This window comes from Narcine bancroftii, chromosome 5, assembly GCF_036971445.1.
Source record: "Narcine bancroftii isolate sNarBan1 chromosome 5, sNarBan1.hap1, whole genome shotgun sequence".
Lineage (NCBI taxonomy): Eukaryota > Metazoa > Chordata > Chondrichthyes > Torpediniformes > Narcinidae > Narcine > Narcine bancroftii.
The window spans coordinates 219,910,450-219,926,143 of record NC_091473.1 but is presented as its reverse complement, the minus strand read 5'-3'; the positions used below and the strand labels follow the sequence as shown (position 1 = coordinate 219,926,143).

At 40.4% G+C, this 15,694-nt stretch overlaps 1 protein-coding gene across 1 annotated transcript in view; it reads left to right on the top strand.

Moving 5' to 3' along the window:
* The window catches only part of LOC138765527 (uncharacterized), a 142,874-nt gene that overhangs the window by 12,910 nt on the left and 114,270 nt on the right, over positions 1 to 15,694 (top strand). The window contains exons 3-5 of the mRNA XM_069942557.1: positions 9,977 to 10,003; positions 12,095 to 13,053; positions 14,569 to 15,628. Of these exons, the coding sequence (XP_069798658.1) occupies positions 15,541 to 15,628 (88 nt within the window). The 5' untranslated portion in view covers positions 9,977 to 10,003; positions 12,095 to 13,053; positions 14,569 to 15,540. The remainder of the gene's footprint in view (positions 1 to 9,976; positions 10,004 to 12,094; positions 13,054 to 14,568; positions 15,629 to 15,694) is intronic.

Genomic DNA, 15,694 nt, shown 5'->3' with positions numbered 1-15,694 from the left:
TCAGCGGTGGTTGCTCAGTTTCTTGAAGTTCCACAAATTTAGCTCCACATTTTATGGCACCTTTCACTCAACATGTGTCTTTTATTTCATCAATTTCCTCTGCCCCAAAATCAAAAACACTTTTAAAGCTAATTGTGATCTAATGCACTTCGTGGAATTTATTTAAAGTTAATGATTTATCATGGTAATGTCCAAATTACACTCAAAGTCCTCCAGTCCCAATTCCCGGAAACATAAAAGTAAGTAAATTCTGTGTTCACACGATCAGAAGTGATCATGAATAGTTTCAGAAGAATCCTAATAGTTTTTATCCAGTGGTAGTTAAAGGGATCATAATGATTAATGTTAAACGTTGAGCGTTTGGATGGAATTTGAAGGAATCCACCCTCATACTCAAATGGAAAAATGGATACATAGTGCATGAAAAATAAAGCTAAGTATTCACCATTGTACTGAATGTTTGGAGCATTTTTCTTTAAAACTTCAGGTCTGAAAAGTCCAATGGGCCAAGTGAGATATACTCCAGGTTGCAGCAGGAAGCAATGGAAGAGATTTCTAGGATTTGGCAATTAACTTTGCATCCTCCCTGGTTACAGGGGAGGTACCTGAGGATTGGAGAATGGTAACTGTGGTCCACCTGTTTTTTTTAATGTTAATAGAGAGAACCATGTGAATTATACACCTGTGAGCTTTACATCAATGGTGGATGGACTATTGGAGAGGATTCTTGGCTACAGTCTTCTCAGGCATAGACAGCATGATTCTTTTCATGAGTTTTTTGAAGAGGTAATAAAATGCATTCATGAAGGTATGGCAGTAGAAGTGGTGCATATGGATTTTACTAAGACACTTGATAAGGTTCCCCATGATAAACTAGTTCAGAAAGTCATAAGTCATGGCATTCATGCAACTTTGGCTGTGTAGATTCAGGATGGGGTTACCTGCAGAAAGCAGAGGTTGGTAATGGATGCAAAATATTCTGCTTTGAGAACAGTGACTAGTTGAGTTGCGAAGGGATCTGTTCTTGGAAACCTGCTCTTTGTGATTTTTATAAATTATATGGATGAAGAAATAGAGGGATGGGTCATTAAGTTTTCAGATGACACGATGTTGGAGGTGTTGTGGATAGTGTATATGGAAGGTTCTTGTAGGTTAAAAAAAAGGATGCAGAGTTGGGTAGAAAGGTGGGATATGGAATTTCATCTGGATAAGAATGAAGTGATGCAATTTGGAATGTCAAACCTGAAGGCAGAGTATATGGTTAATGGCAGGATTTTTAACAGTGTGTAGAATATCAAAGGGATTGTATATGCACACACACTCTTTTCCTTTTCAATCTTTTTATTAATCATATTATAGGTAAACAATGCACCAGGAGAATAGGAGTACATAATCAAGAAAGGGGTCACTATATAACATCGCATGATATAACATGTTGCATTACATTGTAGACGAGAGGAAGTGCAGTGAACAAATCACACTGACAATCCTGAGTGAGCTAAACCAACGCGCTTAAATCCCTCGGAACCCAATGACGCTTGGGACTCCCGGGGCCTTTATGACATCAGCTCCGAGGGCTAGAATCATGCCCGGGACATTGGGGCTCTCTGTCACCTGCCAGTCCTTAGCTCTGTAACCCAGTTCACTTGCAGAGTGGCTTAGCTCGCTGCATTGTTCGGTGTCCCAAGCGAAAGTATTTCGAATGATTATCATCACTTGCGAAAAACATGCCTCTTAGAGTTATTTGAGAAAAAAAGAGGACAATCGAGGAGTTAGTATTCCAATCAGAAGTCTTCATATATTCATGACTTACATGTTCTATAGCTACAAAATGAAGTAACGTCAAAGGTGGTGGGAGGTACTATTTTCAAGGCATGATTTTACCAGACAAAGTAAAATTATCTTTGTTAAGCTCTCGAGCATCAATATTTTATATGTGATTCATTGCTGTTTTTGGTGCCAGGTGCTAGAGAAACAAAATGAATCACGGGTTATGTGTGACAATTCGTTTTTCCTGCGCAATTATTTTTCTGGGCTATGTGCCTTATGCCTTCACGCAGAGAACGAACCTCAATTTGTCCATATTTTCATTAAGATCTTGACAAACTTCTGCAAGACACAGGTAAGTAGAAAAAAAACCGAATTACTTAAAACTTGTCAAGATATACTGCCCTTCATTTATTGGTCCTTCAATCGAAATTTGCCCATAAGAAGATGCATTCCAAAAAAAGAGATAAAACCAAGTTCACCTGCTTGAGCCATCCACTATACCAGCCATTCTCAACAGAGGCAGTATGGCACCCTGGGCATCACAGCACATTTAAGGAGGGGGATAGGATGGAAATCATCAGTAATGGGGTTCCAAGGTGTATAGGGGCATGGAAACTACTTTGCTGCTAAGGTTTTCTGTATTGTGGCCAAGCAAAGTGATTTTTTTAACAAGGTTTGTATTTGCAAACAGTTGAGAATGTCCGAGATGAATGCAGAAAATTAACAATGTTTTCAGAGCTCTCCTTGGTTTAAAATTAACATTTTTAACTGACAGGGAGCCAGCTTTGGCTATGAATTGCCTTTCACATAGTTTTCTTCGTTTGTTCTATCACCTTCAATTCCAGGAAATAAGCGTGCAAGCCGAAAGGTTTTGCTCCATATTTTTCACGTTCACAAGCGCCTTCATTTTGCTTTATGTTTTCATGACAGGTAGTGAATGCATGTCTCCTTCTGCTATCTTATATTGAAGAAGCTAAGTATGTTCATTATTTTTTCCCATAAATTTAAGGCGAGTTTTATGCTAAATTTTGCAAATTGCTTTCCTTTTGTAATGGTTAATTGTAGTTACTTTCAGAAATAATTTTACCCATGAGTTCTTCTGCAAAAACAGCAGTATTCGATGGAATATTTATTGTATGGGTTCATGAAATCTCACCAAAACCCTTTTCTGCCCGTGTGTTTGATTTGTTTGAATATATTTTCAAGCTCAGAATCAGAATCAGGTTTGTTCTCAAGAACATATGTTTGGTAGCTGTATGGTGCAGAGAAAGGTGTAAATTTTATTATAAAATTACAATAGCATAAATGCAAGAAAAACTTAATTGTGTAAAAAAAGAGAGAAAGTGAGGTAGTGCCCATTGGTTCTTAACGGTTCAGAAAGCAAATGGAGGAGAATAAGAAGTTTTCGGTGTCTTCTGCTTCCTGTACCTCCTCCCTGATGGTATCAATGAAAATAGGGCATGGCCTGGGTGATGAGGATCCTTGATAAAGGATTCTGCGTGGGGAAAATACAAAAAAGGTGTATTGGACTAATTTTGGGATGTCAAGATGGCTGTAAGACAAAATATTGGTTCAATTAAGCTTTCATTCACTGTATCTTAGAAAAATAGAGGACGCCCCAACTAAATCCACAAAACCTATAATGGAAATAGGGGCCATGCACAGCAGGGATACTGCCTCCAGGGGCTGCACAGTAGGCGCAGCGCTTAGCGCCTTTACAGTGCCAGGAATGGGACAGGGGTTCCAACACCACACTGTCAGTAAGGTTCTCTCCCTGTCTGTGTGGGTTTCCCTCACCCTCCGGTTTCCTCACACCCTGCACACAAAAAAACGTAGCCTAAGTGTGAGTTAATTACGACACGAACTCATCGGCCGAAATGTTTTGTTATCGTGCTGTATGTCTAATTTTAAAATTGAAATGTAAAATAACGCACATTCCATTAAAAATGCTAAACAGAAATGATTTCACAAGGAGATGGCGAATATCTTTAAATATGCAGTGCAATAGATACAAAGTTATTAAATATGCGAAAGAACGAGGCTTGCAGTGGTTGGTGGAATCTGGAGCAAAAATCATTATTGTGTATGAACTCAGGAGTTCGAGCAACACCAGCACTGATGTTTAACTGAAAGTTACCGGCTCGAAATGTTTGCATTTTTCTCCCACAGATGATGCTCGATTCGCTAAGTGCATCAAGGAGCTATCACAATCCACATGAAACATCGGTTAATGATATTGAATTAATTGTTTGTCTTCTCCTCGCATAGCGTATTGAAAATATTTGATACGACGAAGGCCAAAATATTGTAAATTTCGTCTGTTTTCTGTTTTCAGCGAGGGCTTTGATCGACAAGGAAAGAGGTAAAGGTTTGATTATGAAATATTCCATTGTACACGAAGTCAAACCGAATTAGATAGCATTTGTTTACCAAAACTTTTTTTTAAATTACAAAACATGAAACGGTACAAGCTCTTTCGACCCACGACCCCACGCCGCCCAAATTCACCCACATGACCAATTAACCTGGTAACCATTTACATCTTTGGAAGATGGGAGGAAACCGGAGCACTCGCAGGAAATTCACGCAAGACAGGGAAAGGCACTGGGTTTAAATCCTTTGAGCTACTGATATTAAATGTGTCTTCCAGCCTCAAATATTTGTCAAGTGGTACCTAATAAATATATTGGATATGTCTGTGTATTTTTGCATGTAGAAAACAGCTTTCAATAGCTTTTAAGTGTAAACTGGGCAGCAAAAACAATTTTTAAATAAAAATATCTGAGCCTTTTGGAGAAACATTCATTGTACTTTAAATTTTAAATTTCCTTTCAGACAGCGTGTGATTCGAACTCCACCTGCACCATATTAACAATTGGGCCCCCTTTGTTCTGTGCTTACAAGTCGGCTAAACGGATACACTGCATAAACTGCAGTATGATGCGGGAGAAAATAAATCACTTGTATGAATCTGGACAACAAGTGGAATTGATCACTGTGGAAGGGTCTGTGTTCTCTTTTGTCGGAATTTCTTTATCGCAGTGTCTCAGTGCCTGTAATAATTGGTAAGAGTGGCAACCAGAGAAATGGACCCCAACCTTAACAAAACCTTGTTTCCGGGCTGATGACAGGCCCTTCGATTCTGGAATGGTATGATTTCAATGCCATGGAAAACAGGGGCATTTACCGTCTCTTAATGATAAGAGAGTGGAATATTGCTTTGTTCCTGGCGCCCTTATCTACCAAGAGAAAAGAACAGATATGTGTGAATTTCTTTCAAAAATGATGAAAATTCGTTCGTTTTATTCTAAATGAAGAAAATTTCAATTGGCAATATGTTATATCCTGATATGGAAGTTTCTCATAAAGACTTCAATTCATTTCAAGTGATTCACATGAATGTGTCTGATTATAACTGTCAATAGCAGCATCAACAATCCATTTGGCTGTAAACAAGCGCAGGGTAAGGATAGTTAAATTAATTCAAGCCAGCAACGAACCTACTAAAAATTGTCCGAAACTCTTTTTATTTTATTTTTTACTTTGTAAAGTCTCCCTGGAAGTTTCAATTCATTTAATCTAATTTCAGTAAGAATATTTGTCCGGTATTCCTTAAAATGATCGGGTAACTCCCGTTTCCTTCAAGGTAAAACTGAGGACATGGACAAATATGTGTTTCTCCTGAAATCCAAAGAAAGGAGAATCATTTGGCCAAACGGATGGTTTAACGGGTAATAGATAGAAAAGTGTTGCACCTGCTTTCATATTTTCAAAGTCAGAAATTCATTTCATTATTTCTTTTAGAAATACAGGTGCTGAGAGCCAATCAAAAAACAGGAGGTAAAATCCCAGCTTTTTTCAAGACACCTTGTGCTCGCAAATGTTAAATGGGTACACAATATTTTTTTAATAGAAAGCGGTGTATTTGAAAACTCCCATAAGGCTTTTTCAGGTGCATTCTACGCTAAGAATGAAGAAGCAGAAGCGGCCCTTTAAATTGCCGTTCAGGTGGCAGGCAGCGTTTAAAGTGCAACGCTGGCCACCTGAAGGACACAACTGCACAGGATGCGGCTCTGAGCCCACTCCGGCTCCTGCCCAGTGTCAGCTGTGATCCCGCCCACTGACGTGATGTCATTTTGAGCGCGACAAGAAGGATCCTGTGCAGGAAGGAGACATGATGATGATGATGATTTCAGCGTTTCTGGGGGTTCAGAATGAGATACAGCAGATCCTTGGTAAGGCTATTTGTGCTGTTGAAGCTCTTCAATAGACCTTGAGATCTGAAAATCGGATGGGTGCAATCAGGAGAAGGTTCCTGCAAAGGTTGAGGGCAAGAAGACAGCAGTTAGTGGTCGAAAGGCACGTGGAGCATAAGCGCCGCAGATGAAGGCGAATGCTGCTGGTCAGTCAATTAGCTAGAGTGACACATCGATCTCTCTGGAGGTTGAACCAACCGCAGGGTGCTGAGCTCTGGAGTAACGTCCTCACCAAATTTGATGATGCCGAGTGGAGCAGACACTTTCGTATGTCACGTGGCACCTTTCACTTCGTATTGGAACTCATAGAACCTCACCTGAAGGTGCATAGACTGGACTTGCAGCAACCATTGGACCCGGACTTCAATTAACTGTGGCCTTGGGGTGGTATGCCACCACTTGTGAGTATTGATCCATCAGTACCATCTTTGGAATAGACATCAGCACTGTGTGCATGGTGGTGCAGGAGGTGACTGCCACCTTGAGGAAGTTCCTCGGTAAACATTTAATCTCCCTGCCAAGTGGAATACATCTCCAGGAGACCATTGATGGCTTCGCCCAAAGGGGATACCCAATGTGTCCTGGTGCCATTGATGGGTCAAACATTCCCATTATCACACCCAGCATGGATGCTGCAGCCTACTACAATCGCAAAGGGTGGCATTTGGTGGTTCTGCAAGCAGTGGGTGACCACAGATTCTGGTGAGTTAAGCCTCTATTGACGTACATCACATCACATTTCCAATGTCTATAACTTCACTGTGTGATTTCCATTCATGTTACAGCTTCTCAGATTTGTTTGTGGGGTGGCCAGGCCGCACGCATGATGCCCGAGTGCTTGCCAACTCTCCTCTGTATAGAAAGGCAGAGGACCAGGATGGATACCTTTTCCCACGTGACGTGAATGTTTACCCTTCAAAGCTCCGTGTTTCAATATGTTATGCATGCTGGCTGTGTCAACATTCAGGTGCATGAATTAACTACATTTCTGCATCGTTGGGCCTTCAGGTGTGCAAGGATGTTGAGGAAGTGGAGGTTCCAGCGCATCTTGTGGGTGATGCGGCATACCCCTACGAAGCTGGCTGATGAAGGGGTTCACACAGCACCGAGTACTGGATCAGGATCAATGAAGATTTAACAAGGCCCTTAATTCAGCAAGGATAGAGGTGGAACATGCATTTGGCCGTCTAAAAAGCCACTGGCAGTGCCAGTTCAAGCATTTAGATATCTCTACCGACTTAATCCCAAATGTTGTGTTTGCCTGCCGTGTACTGCAATATATGTGAGATTAACAAGGAAGACTTCCCTTCAGAGTGGACATTGGTTGAAGCAGATGATCCTGCACCCAATAGCACTGATCGTGCTGATCAGCAGGGCCATGGGAACCAGGCCATCCATTCTGCCAGCATGCCAATCCTGTAAGGGTATGTCCCTGCTACCCAGCTCCCCATTTTCCATGACTTGTACCCTCCCTCCACCCTCCCCACCCAATGTGTCCTGGACCCCAGCATCTCAGTCATGCCAAATTGTCCACTACTGTGAAATGGCATGCTGGATGGAGGGACCAGGTATATGGGATGAGGCTGACCATATGACTGTGGGAATGGGGATGGGGAGGCCTCCAATCGTGTGTCCAATCTGTTGAAGATTACTTACTGCCTATCCATTGTGGCACTCAGTCCCGGCAGGGAAACTGCAAACTCAGACATCGACTGGGCATGCTTCTCCACTTCGGAGCGGCGCATTGCTTCCTCGTCCTCCCTCTGGTCAGCAAGCATGACTCTCTTGTGATCCAGTGCCTCCTCTATATGCTAGTGGTTTCTCTCACTGTCCTCCCTGTCAAGTGCCAACATCGATCACCTGCAGCTCCTTTGTGAGAACCTGCCCCTTTGTCAGTTGCTGGCACTTGCGTCTGGGACCAGAGGCTGTGGGTGGAAACAGAAATAGTGCATCAGCATTGGACTTCGGTTCTTCTCCATAAACTCAACCTCAATGCTACTGTTCCTGTGTTCACTGTTGAGAGTGCCTTCTCACCACTTCCAGGAATGGTGACCTCTGTGCTTCCTCTCTCGGAGGCATCCAAATCCATGGCTGCCAGGTCCTCGGCGGTGGCCTCCTCCCTCCTGGACCTGCATGTCTCCTCCATTGCCGCTGTGTGAACCCTCAGATCCCTCAAGGATGAGCTTTGGGGATTCAGGGGTCTCCAGAGCGCTGACTACATTCAATAGAGTAGCTGAGCAGCTAGTCCCCCAGAGAGTGTGGCACTGATCGAAGTACTGCCACTCCTTGTGCCCATTGCCTCTCCTGCTGTGGTCCAGGACTGCGTGGAATTTCTTCCTCATGCTCTTCAGCTTCGTAACCACCTGATATTTACTGCGCTGGTGCCCTTGTGCTGTGAGCACTCCGGACAGCCGCTCAAAAGTGGGATCATCCCTAACTGTCGCAGTGAGCTCCTTTTCCTGGGATTCCTGAGTCAGATGGTCTAGAAGCTGTCTTAACTCTTCTTCAGACCAATTACTAGCCTTTCCTGGAGCCATTGTTCAAATACACTGTTTTCCTGCACTGCAAAAACAAAACGACTGAATCTGCACTGGCCTGCCTACACAATGTGCTTCAAGATTCGTGCCAGGCATCTCAGGCTGACAACGTCACTGCCACTTCAGCAGCCTAACCCTTTAATATCTGCTTTCACCCAGCTGCATTCAGGTGGCTGGGGGAGCCACTGAATCACTGAGCTGATTATCCCTCTCAGAGGATGGTTATGTAGCTCACCTCAAGAGCGCCTCCTGCACATTCGGTGACCTCAAAACAGCCGCATATTGTCTAAACATGCTGGTTTACATACGAGGCAATTGGCCACCTGAAAGTGCCTATAGTTTCATCGATTACCCAACCTTAGTTACATTTTATAATTGAATTGGATTAATTCCATCCAACCGTTATGACATTATACTCTGGCAAACTATTCCAATGTGCGTGAAGCATTTTGATGTTTTTGAATTCTCACTGATCTTCTCTGAAATCTTATAAATTTGATGCGAAAAACATGAGATTTCATTAAAATCATTAATGGAAATAGAGGAGACAGCAGATGCTGGAATCAAGAAGGCCCTTTCAGGTGGACCTTCCTCCTTGAGGGGGCGGCAGGAGCGATCTTTAGCCGCAAGGGGGGAGATTATGCTGCTTTACACCAGGGTGTTCAGGTCACCTGAAAGAGTTTAGAGGGAGGATGAAAATAGGTTATCTGGAATTAGGAATTTGGGAATGAGGAAATTGGCTACCCAAGCAGAATATGAAATGCTGATATTCATGCTTGTTTGCGTCTGATATAACAATGACAATGGGAAATCGAAGAATGAGGAGGTAAGTAGTAGTTGAATCTGGTAGCTCAAGATGATCGTTGAGGACAGAGTGCACATATTCTGCAAAACGGTCGGCTATGGTGAGCAATGAATATTACAAATCGTATTATGGAAAATGCTCGTGATTCAATGCCTCAACTAGAGATTGATAGGGGAGGAAATGTAGGCACAATTGACACAACTCCTATAGTAGCAGTGGACCGTAGCCGACATGTGAACCATTAATTCCTGGAGAGAGGAGGTCCTGCTGAATAATGAAATAGAGTGGGGGAGTTTGCTGCTCAGAGTCCCGATGGAGGTGGTAAAAGTGACATCCAATGTTAAACTCAACGCGAAAACATGTTGTATCCGGCATCACTAGTTTTTATATTTATTTTCCCTTCTGCAGTCGTTCTTTTCAATTACCCCAATCATTGGAAAGGGACGGAAATATTTACCAAGTTACCATTGGTTAGGTCAAATGATTGCGGTAAAATCCGACTGTAGTTGGATCTAGTAAAAGTTGACTCCAGCAATTTTGGCAATTGTTAATACAATTCTATGCTAATAATTATCAGCTTTACATGCTTTATTGATTTTTTTTTTCAGACGATAAACTACGCCAATGCGAAAAAGGTAAAAAAAATTAAAGCTATTTATCAATGTGACTTTGATCTGCAACATGATCACGCATGTTCTTTTTAGCGTATTGGACAACGTAAACACGACCATGCCAAACATTAATGATAAAACAATTAGACGTTTTCTTCTGTATCATTTTAACACTCATATTTCTTCCTCATGTGTTTGCATAAATGTCATTGGAAGTTACTTGTACTGTCCTGCTCCATCTCACCTTGCGGTGCCATTCTTCAGATCTAACCACATATTGGCTGATGTTATGCGTAACCGTCATGCCATCTCAACTTTCTAGATTGTGAACCAATTACTATTGTAATTCAGATGGAATATTGTGGGATAGGAAATTGAAATGTCATCTGGTGCATTCTTAAATGAAGAGCTAACTCGTGATTATATCAATTATGAAAGTAATGTTTTTTTTTGTGCACAGGTGAGTGTGGAAGAGAATGCAGAATTGTCCATATTCTTGACCAGGAGTGCGACTTGGCGAAAGTGGTCGAATTTTTTTTTATCACCTTTGGTTCCAAAATGTCAAGAGGAAGCCCATCGAATCTCTGGTGCTCCTCACAAAATTGCTCGCAAAAGAGTCCCATCTCAAAGTTCTTTCCCTGTCATTCACTATCCCTCAAATGCCAACAAGCACACCACTAATTTTCCATTCACCGTCACTTACATAAGCAGCGATAGAAAGGAAACAACTACCCTCCCAGTGTACCTACAATGAAGCAGAGCACCTATTAACAGAAAATAAAATCACAGTGAAGAAAATCAAATAGTCGCTAGGACTATTAAAGTCTATCTAATGCAGTGGTTTTCAAACGTTTTCTTTCCAGTCACATACCACCTTAAGTAATCCCTATGCCATAGGTGCTTGGTGATTAGTAAGGGATTGCTTAAGGTGGTATGTGAGTGGAGGGGGAAAAAAAGGTTGAGCACTACTGCTCTGGACCTAATAGTTATTTGAATATTTTGCTTGCGAAAAATTGTCATTGGCCCATTTCCTTTGGAGTTATGAAACCGTGCACATAACGAGTCAATTATGTACGATTAAAAATGTTTTTAATTTTTTTCTTTCCTCTCACATACCACTTTCAGCAATCCCTTACTAATCACCGAGCACTTATGGTATTAGGATTACTTAAGGCTGTATGTGAGTGGGAAGAACAGTTTGAAAACCACTGGTCTCGTGCAATGTCTTGCCAGTGCTATTATTCCCATTACAATTTTAAAGTGGCATTCACTGTGAAAATGAAGCCTTGAATTCCCTTGATATGTCTGAGATTTGTTGTATACAGTTAAGCGGGCAAGAAAATTTACACCAATATTTTTCTCGTCTGTATTAAATGTTATCCACAAACACCGTTACCAGCACATAATCCTAATCTCCGCAGCACGCATTGACAGATTGACTATGTATGCTAATGTGTTCATTCGGTATGTTTAGAATCTGCAAGTAGTATTTGTTGCACGGTAATGCATAGAATGATATTATTGAGTGGCACCTGAAAGTTGATGACACAATCTGGAAAGATCGCATGAAATTTAAAAGTAAAGCAAGAAGCACCAATGCAAATGTTACACGAAAATTTAATAATTTTATATTCAATCCGGGAAAATGATTGGATAGAATGGAATCACAAAATATAATTTAAAAATCAATTGAAGTAGGCTTCAGTGAAAAGCCCTGAATACCTACCAGACACTTACTGATTTAATATATCAAGAAATACTGATGATGGTGACCTGAGTAGTTTAGTTTGGTAAACTTGGTTAAAGAAAAGTCTAAAAGACGAAATTGAAGGAAATTAAAAAAGTAAAGGTGCATTAACTGGTCATGAAAGCTCATAGATCTTTTCTAAGTAACAGAATAAATTCCTGATGGTGACTTGGTTTCCTGGCTGTAAAAGCATATATCGCTGGAAAAGAACAAAATGCCTTTAAATATAGGTTTGGACATTATGCATGTAGTAACGTGACGATGACCTCAGTTACATGCAATGTTTCCTTCATGTTTCTTGTTGTAACTTTTCTGATTTATATATATATGAAATATGCCATCGAATTAGCCTTTTCTTTACATTCCAGATCGTTTCTTTTGCCACTTCGATGCAGGTATTGTGTGAAGAAACAAATAAACGTATGCATGTGACAACATTTCTGCATGGAAGACGGAAGAATCTACCAAACGTACTCCATAATTGCTGATGAGGCGTTTTCTCTCACCGGCAAATATTTTGGGGGAACGAAATAAAATCAAGAGGAATAGTTTTTAGTTGCATTCTGATAATTAATTTATATAAATCTTTACAGTCGATCGGGCATGTATAAACTACGTACTTAAAATTCAGTTAATATACATTACAATTTCCAATTTATTACTGATATACGTAACCTCGTTCGCATGCTGACAATCGATGCAACCATTGAAAGGCTCAACAACCCTTGTATATGACTTACAGTCCAGTGACATTATTTGAATGAAAGTAGTTGGAGAGAACATCTATAGCGCTTGGTTATAATGAAGCACATATCCCTCGTTGTCATTCTGAAGACAAATTTATTAAGCTTTCTGTTTGACAATACCGTCTTCGAATAGAATAACCATGTAGATATATCTTTCTTGCTCCTTATTTAACTATTTTTGAAAGCTTCAAACTCCCTAGTGTGAAGAATGCGTGATTTTCTAAACCGTACATATGCGGTACCAATTTAATTTAGACATTAAGAACACGACCCACCCATTGATCATTTGAATGTCAACCATAAAATGTAAACGGAAGGGTAATTTAGGTCGTGATCTAATGCAGCTTGGCATAGAACTGGCATCTCACAATTCTAACACTGATCCATGTTATCCGTTTTGCTCGAGCTCATGTCCCTGCTAAAACCTTGGAATTTCTAAGGATGTGGAGTCGGAAGAGCCGACATGAGAATGCACAGATAAATGCCCCGATCAGTGCATCCCCTTGTCTCTGCTTGAGTGAATTGTGAAGATTTTTATCGGTATTTTTATTCAGGTCTTGACAAATTACTTTAAGATACAGGTAGGCAAATGAGCAATGATTTGTGACCGTTAAATGTGTATCTTTTGTGTACTTCATTATAACTTTTAATCAGAAAATGTTTCTATATGCATTCATCCGCCTACTCCCAACTGTCATTTGGTAATCATCTTTCCTCCACAATCATTTATATGGCAAATTATATTGAAACAAATATCTACCACACGCCAGGTCATTGCTGCCATTTTAAAGTAATAGCTGCAGGCGAATTCGAAGCATACTTCATCAGATTCATGTTGAAGTACCCGGCGTAACAAAGTTTGCAAAGGGAGATTGAGAAAGGGGGAGCAGCCAGATTTGTGCTGTGAATCCTTAGGTCATTCAGATGAGTTCCGATGGTAAACATGTGAGGGATTTTTGGACAGTGTCTAACCTAGATTGTATACCTAAAATGGATGAGAGGGGGGGGGGGGGTGGGGGGTGGCTTGGGAGGAGGGGGGGGGGGGGAGAAAAAGTCACTGTATATGTGTGAAAAAGAAAAAGTGTACATCATGGCTAATGTGATTTATGGTGTGAAAAATAAAAAATTAAAAAAAAAAGAATGCAAAGTTAGTACGAAGTGAAATGTAGAAGCATTTTTCGGTTTGCGGTTTTGCAAGACAAGAATGAGAAAAAAAATGTTAAATATTCACCTGGATTTACCTGGTACGTGTGCTTCATAGCCAAGATAATTGTGACTCTTCATATCTAACTTGAAGAGCTATGATTTTAGTTTCTGGATAGCTTGTGCGTTGGCCATTGCTGGAGAAGACATGGCTCAGCATTTCGAGTGACATGAGTAGTAACATGGGCTAATTGGTTTTGAATTTTTTTAAATTAGGCTATCCAGTGGTATTACAAGAATCTGGAGCAGAAAATTTAGAAAAGTGCACCTTTGCAGTTGAAGACAACATAATGTAAAGATGGTGGGGAATTCCTTCACTTGTCCAGTTGGTCGAGTTAGTTATCGTTTGTACATCTGAAAAAAATGCAGATATTAAGCTATAGTACAAGCTATTAGCAACATTCAAGCTATGCCAGTTAATTTGCTCTCACCTACCTTTCCCCTGTCATGTTGTTTCATGTATATCTTATGGTTTCCTGATATGTCAAATAAAATCTCAAGAACTGTATTCCAGATGTCCGAATTGCATTTGCATAACGTCCTAAGCTTACTATTATATTTACCTGATTTAGCGTAAGACTTTTTAAAATATCCTAATTCTGAAGTTGAGCAAATATTTCAAGTTTTAATCTGTGGTTAGAGAAATGGTCTTGTAAACCAGGGGTCGCGAGTTCGATCCTCGCTGGGGCCTCATTTCTGCGAGGGACGCTGGACGAAGTGGGACTCTCTACACAAAGTTAGAGCATTTCATTTATGTTACATTCTAAATGTAGTATTAGGTGACAGTAATGGAACCCTTGTCTTTATGATGTTTTGAATAACTACAGTAATTTTTCCTGTCATTTAACTTAAGTCCATGAAGCTAATGTTTTAAACTGGCGATCTGTTTGCAGCGAAGTCTATCATTGAAAAAGATCGAGGTAACAAAACCATCATATAAGAAACAATCGGGTTTTAGAAAGAACCCTAATGTGTCCTTTGGTGTGAAGTCAGAGCAAATAAATCTCACATGTAAACAAAAGATATCCCGCTGCTCCACCCCCACCAACAAAAAATGAACACAGAGAAATGACAAGAGATAATGACGCAGGAGTTACAGAATTATTAAACATAGTTGTGTTTTGAACTTTTAGATTTTATTTTACCGTTGGTATTGCAATTACATCGTCAGACAGAAGTAATACCCCGTCAAAGGATGCATAAATTATTTGATGCACAGTGAGATTGGGTTAATTTAGAAGGCAGCGTTTTCTATTAAGCTATCCAGGAAATCATGAAACTGGGTGAACTGGAAGAGTTGCTTCATTTTTAGTATTTTTGTTTCAAGAAATAATGGGATCTTCGACCCCCTTCAGCTGCAAGGATTGCCTTACAAGATCAGAGTGCATCTGACAAACGTGACGAAAAAGCATTGAGGGAATATCTTCATGCAAACGGTATGAGCTATGAACTTGATCCTGAGGATAGATGTTGCCATTTCAGAATATTAAAGGGGAATTTTGTCCAATACCTCTATTGTCCATGGATAGAAAACAATTACTGGCTAAGCCAGAATCAAATATATTTTAACGTAGCTCCCAAATGATTCGCAGATTCTAAATGACATTGGCTCTGAATAGAGGAGAAGACAGTACATTACATTAAACATGAGCACAACTGGTGTTTCACCCGATAAAAGTTCATATTGCTTTAGGGGATACAGTGGTGCAGGTTGAAAGTTGATAATTCACTCCAGATATTTTAGTATCGTGACGGATTATGTTATATTTTATATTGTATATAGATATGGTTTAAAGGAGATAAATTGTGGGTTTTTTTTAGTGTAGGTCACAAACAAACACTTCACAACACAGATCTCATTTAAAATGCCAGAGCTCTGCTCAAGACAGACAGTCCAGGCTCCCAGTACCTTTGTAAAGAGAATGGAAACTGCTTTGCTGAAGGACTTCACAGGTAGGTGTTAACTGGACATGCTGTGGAGTAATAGATTATTGTTTTGGAAAGCAACAGATGAAAGGA